Source organism: Rhincodon typus, unplaced genomic scaffold, assembly GCF_021869965.1.
Source record: "Rhincodon typus isolate 14 unplaced genomic scaffold, sRhiTyp1.1 hic_rhity00003763, whole genome shotgun sequence".
Lineage (NCBI taxonomy): Eukaryota > Metazoa > Chordata > Chondrichthyes > Orectolobiformes > Rhincodontidae > Rhincodon > Rhincodon typus.
In genome coordinates this window covers 2,564-8,513 of record NW_025969401.1, presented here as the reverse complement: position 1 = coordinate 8,513, position 5,950 = coordinate 2,564, and the positions used below count along the sequence as shown (strand labels likewise).

General features: G+C 38.3%; 1 protein-coding gene across 1 annotated transcript in view; it reads left to right on the top strand.

The window, feature by feature from the left end:
* The window catches only part of LOC125481833 (son of sevenless homolog 1-like), a gene marked incomplete at its 5' end in the record, with an annotated part of 8,976 nt that extends 3,312 nt beyond the window's left edge, over positions 1-5,664 (top strand). The window contains 2 exons of the mRNA XM_048593758.1: positions 959-1,123; positions 5,453-5,664. Coding sequence (XP_048449715.1) covers positions 959-1,123; positions 5,453-5,662 — 375 coding nt within the window. The remainder of the gene's footprint in view (positions 1-958; positions 1,124-5,452) is intronic.
* Between the last annotated feature and the right edge of the window lie 286 nt (positions 5,665-5,950).

Sequence of the window (5,950 nt, the reverse complement as noted above, 5' to 3'; positions counted from 1 at the left end):
TCTCCACCACCACCAGATATCCTGAGCCCTTAAACCCAAATTTCTCACTACTCATACAACAACAGAAACATTTGGAACTCTTAGTCTGTTTTGACACATCCTCATATTAAGCTGCGGGCTACTAAAGTCTGACTCTAATAAAAAAAAATCATCAACCTGAAGCAGTAACTCAGTTTCTCTCTCCACAGTGCCTGACTTCCTGAGTATTTCCAGCAATTTGATCAGTATTTTGAGTATCCTAGTGGCTAGCCTGGAGACTACTGCCTCCAATCTTGTGCCCCACACGATATGTAGGATTGATCCACCTGTCGATTTCTCTCTTCTTGGCGACAAAGCCGTCATTACATTTTGAAGGGTAGGGATCTCGAACAGATATGTTCCAAGGGAATGTGTAAAATAATTTGAAATTTTATTGGAAAACTAAAACCTCTTAAGAGCATTTTCTCAAATTAGTTTGTGTTTGTTGATTTCTAAAATTAATTATGCACAGTTCTTGGGAAAATAAACTCCCAGTCAAACCAGCAGAAGCTATTAATCACAGTAAACTCCACTCTGAATAAGTGTCATTCTGCACTCAAAACGTTTTCTCCACAGATGCTGCCAGACCTGCTGAGATTCTCCAGCGTTGTTTGTTTTAGATTTCCAACATCTGCAGTATTTTTGCTTTTAATCATAGATTCTCTTGTTTATTGTCTTGTCATCACTTTTTTTTCGAAATAACTGTAAAATGTACATCATTCTTTGTGAACATTAGTGAACATGAACCAATTTATTACAAAAAAACTCAAAAGTCATTGTACCTTGAGAATTTTGTTTCTGATCTTTGTATCTATTGCAGATCTATAGTGGTAATACTCTGAATTGAAGAATGAATGTCGAAAATCTGTTTGTTTCTTCGGTTCAATATTGTTATTGTTTTTGTTATTGTTATTGATTGTTATTTTGCTTCATCTTTCAGGAGGTTCTTGGTTACAAAGTCGACCATCAAGTTTCTGTTTACATTGTTGCAGTATTGGAGTACATATCTGCTGACATACTTAAGCTAGCAGGCAATTATGTACGAAACATACGGCACTATGAAATCACCCAACAAGACATTAAAGTGGCTATGTGTGCTGATAAGGCAAGAAAACATCCATTTTGCTAACCAATTTCTTTTTTTGTTTTACTAATATTCTTTATTTACTCTATGAAAGTCACACTTTTCACTGACAACAAAGGAAATATGATTTGTTTGGTTGAGGGAAATCTCTTACTTAGTCTGGGGACATCTTACTACCAAGCAGCAAATGCAATGTCTGCCTTTAGACCTCTTCTCTCCTTACCATTGAAAACACCAACCATTCCTTCTCGATGAAGCAGTAATTTATGGGTATTAATTCAAATCTAGTGTACTACATTCACACTTAAAATGTGTGTGTCCGACATGGGAGAGACCAAACGCAGATTGGATGATTGCTTTTTGGAACATCTCCATTCAGTCCAAAAGCGTAACGCTAGCTTCAGGTGGCCGGTCTTTTAAATTTTCTGCCTTGCTATCACGTTAACATTGCTACACTCTACATTGTCCCTGTAAAACTCCATGTAGGGTTGAGGAACAGCAGCTCCCCTTTCACTTAGGCACTTTGCAGCCTTCTGGGCTTTACATTTGAGTTCAGCAATTTCAGACCATTATCTCTACGTTTTGCTTTTGATGTTCTCCTGTTAGCAGTATATCTGCTTGAGATGCATCTTTTGCTTCTTTGTTTCTTTTTCTTGACCCATCACCATTCACTTCACTTTTGCCCTGCAAGAGATGAGCTATTGGGTTATTCAATTCCTCCTGACTTTCATGCAGTCACAAACCTTGCTGTGTCCTGTGTTTTTCCCCCCTATCCCTTACTCAAAATCTATAACCTTTCCTGGTACTGTTGAAATGTAAACTCTGTTTCTCTACACAGATGCTTCCATAATTGTTGAGTGCTTCTAGCAGTTTTTGTTTTTATATTAATGAACAGAATCTGTTCTGAACTGCAGACACTGAGACCAGCTGAGTTTAATCAGCTGTCTATTCACTCATGCTTTTTAACTTATATCCCTAAAGCAGCCTCAGATCAAATGGGCATATCTTGAAACTAAAATGCTTGCCAAGGTGTCCAATTACATCCTTTCCAGGACAAACCACAGTTTTATTTTTGGATAAAAAGAGGTTACAAGTTTTTTTCTCAAAGCATCAAAGGCCATCGCTCTAGTGGAGAAACCTGAGTTCTACTGGAATGCCAGACAAACTTTTACAACCATATTTTTATTGTAAATAAAGTACATAAATGCTTTTTCTATTTTAAATGTTCTTAAATATATTGATTTTGTTTTGGAATATGCTTTTTCGACCTCAAAGCAATACTCATCTGCCTCCAAGGCCCCTCTTTGAACACCAGTAACATAATTAGTATTTCAAAACTAAATCCCAACATTACATTAAAAACCAGTGATTCAAATAAACCACCGTAGTAATGACACAAGGGAAATTGAGTAAGAAACATTATTCATCCAACCTTATCGCCTTTAGTGACAAAGGCCATCCCCCTTTCATCCTTTGCACCCCATCTTAATTCAAAGAGACAGGTACCCAAACCTGATTCATTTGCCTGTTAAAGAAGCATGCCTGTATGGGCTTCCACTGGGTGCTCAGGTTTCCTGTTACAGTCCAAAGATGCACAAGTTATGTGAATTTGCCATACTAAATTGCCCATAGTGTTCAGGGATGTGTAGGTTAGGTGCATTAGCCACAGGAAATGCAGGGTTACATGAATAGCGTAGTGGGTTGGGTCTAGGTGGGATGCACTTCGGAGGGTCGGTGTGCACTTGTTGGGCCGAATGGCCTGTTCCCACACTATAGGGATTCTATGAAGCACATTGTCAATATTTTATTACATCAAATTGAAGATATTGAAGAATGCATGACATCATATCCAGCTAAGTATGAAACAGAGATGAACAAGCCCCCTTCTTTCCACCCTTCTTTTCCCCCAACATTGTATGGCACATGCACTTTGTCAGTGTATCATCCAGTATGGTTGTGAGCGACGCAGAGCAGATTCAGTCTCTGGACCTTGCTGAGTTAGCCAGTCTGAATTAGGCTGGCAGCTACAATTTAGGCTGAAAGCTCCTGTTTCTTCATCTCAATGTCAAATCTCAATACAGGTTACTGCCTTGTGGCACACTCAGACCAGAAGCTTTCTTTTCAGAACCACTCTCTCGCCCTCTCCAAGCCATCTTCTAAGCCAAGTGGCCAGCTACCCAACTCCATTTCAAACAAACCAAAGCACTCGAATCTGCAATCTTTCTCTAACTCTGGTAGTAAGCACTCGAATCTGCAATCTTTCTCTAACTCTGGTAGTAAGAACTTATTCTCACTGTTTTATTTGTTAGAAAACCTATTAACACACAAATGATCAAAAGACCGACCAAGATAAATCTATGATATACAAAGTAATTTTTCTGGCTGCGTGCTCATCGTGTCCAACCTGCACACAAATAGTCTTTTTATACCTCAGATTTGGACTTTTGCATTCTCCTCAATTTCATCTATGCAGACAAACCATCTCATGAGAAACCACTGATGGGACAAGCCAGCTCTCAGAACTCCCCAGGTTAAAAACTTCTGCTTAGTTAATTCAAGCTTACCAGCCTTATAGAGCTTACATTTTGTCAGGATAGCTTTTTTTTTGCCAGGAAGGATGGATAAATGTGAAAGCAGTGGAATTTGTTTTCTACTTCTATTGATTCAAAAGGCCCTATGCTGCTATAATGTCCCTGTAAATCATTGTCTGTGTCATGGTATATATTTAAGATAATAGATTTTTAACCTCTAGCACAACTGTGTTTACGTAAATGTGGAGCAAAATCCAGATCTGAACTAGTTTTATTGCAGACTCTTAAGTATTCCATTTGGTTTGAATACAAAGAAGACCTCTTATAGGTTGAAGTTGACATTTTGTCTCCTTGTATATACTTTTAAAAAATAAAATAGATGCTGAGAGATTTCATGAAATGGCAGTGATAACTTGCTTTGACATCTTCTAAAGATTAATGGGTTTACCAGGCTTTGGTTTCTCTAAAATAGAGAAAAACATGGTGACCGATCGAGTAAGGTAATATGTTTTATTGTTGGCCATTTCAGAATATTGTCTGAAAGCTCACTCTTGTTTGGCTCAACTTGTACATTGAGTACCAATTTGCCTACGCTTCAGTTCAACCTCACAGTATTTTATTAACATTGAACTAACATATTTAAACTTGATTTTAATATTCCATATCCCTCGTAAGCTTTAACACTAACCAGTAGCAAAATTAATGCCAACAGTAGATTTTCACCCAACCTTTGGTCAAAGCTTGGGAAAGGAGAATTATTCCACGTGATCATGGAGCACTTATGCCCTCTAGTTCTCCTAAGTCTTGATATTTTGCTTTTTCTAAGTTTTTGAAGTTTCAAGTTGTAGATGCTTGGTCTGTATGTTAGTCTCTCCCCATGGCTTTGCGACTTGACTCTGTTCATTACATGCAATGCTTCCCAGATTTATAAGTGTCTACTGTATGTACTTCTAGTAAAGTAGCAAGTAAGTGTCATGACTACTGGAGACTCGGCTTAAGATTTTATTGTATCAGTTGCTATTGTGTGTCAAGCCAAGTATGATTTATCAACTCAAGCAAAACATAGACACGCACAGGAATTCCCGTTATCAATCCATAATGCAATCGACAAACATATAGAATTGGAGCCCATATACAAAAACATACAGAACAGAACCGGAAATGACACAACTCACCACAACAGACCGGGCAGTATAAATTCCAAGTGGAGTAGAACAACATCGCTTCACCAGAGGCCTCACTGATAATGTTACCTCGCATGGTGACGAAACGTCTGAACGAAAACAAGCCAGCTCAGCAAGCAAGCCAACAACCTTATCAAACTTGAGTCCGCTATTAGAGTTAAAATCAAGCTGTATTGTCCTTGCGATTTTTTCCACCTTCTGATGCACTAAAAACCCGTTTTGTCCCAGGTTGGTGAAGGGAAAATCAAAAATGAAGGCAAATGGAAAACCTGTAATGTCAGTGTAGGACCTGAATGTGGCCAGAAATAAACCTGTGGGTGTAATGTTGAATTGAAAGGAACTTGTCACTTGAAAAATTGTTTAAAGTTATTCTGAGGCCTGTGTGATGGGTCATTCATGCTAATGGTTCTCTTGCTGGTCCTGAACAAAGAACTAATGATGTTTAGGAAACTTTTCATAATAATCTAGGGAGAACTGCAGGAGTGCAGTTGTGCTCAACTTGCTAGGTCTTTTAGTTGGAAATTTAGCATTGTGTTTACTTTTTCTGTAAGCTGATGCAGACCATTCTTGTTTGCATTTTGAATTTTCTCCAGTTGCACAGTATGGAAAATGAAAACAACAACTATGTTTTCTAGGTACTAATGGATATGTTTCATCAAGATGAGGAAGATCTAGGTGTGATTGAAGAGGAACCTATTACCACTGGCGAGCAAACGTATTATGATTTAGTGAAGATGTACATGTCTGAGATTCGGCAGTATCTAAGGGAATTGAATCTCATCATCAAAGTCTTCAGAGAACCTTTTGTATCAGATGTTAAGCTGTTTTCTGCAAATGTAAGTTGAAACTTTATGAATACCTTTTTCAAATGTGCGCATTGTCATAAGTTTGCCCTCTTTTATAATTCAAAACCCTGCTTTTTCCTTCCTTTCGCTGAATTACATTGATGGCTGAAGTGTTGTGCAACCTGTTTCGAAGTTGTTTGCGGCTGCGAGATGACCTGCACATGTTGAAGTGTACAGGCTCTGTTCCTCCCCTCAGTGCATTCTTGTGATTGTGTGACTTAGATCTAGAACTAATTTTGCCACTGGATCTGTCTATTTTCAATTCCGTGCAGCCTAGATAGATTTTCT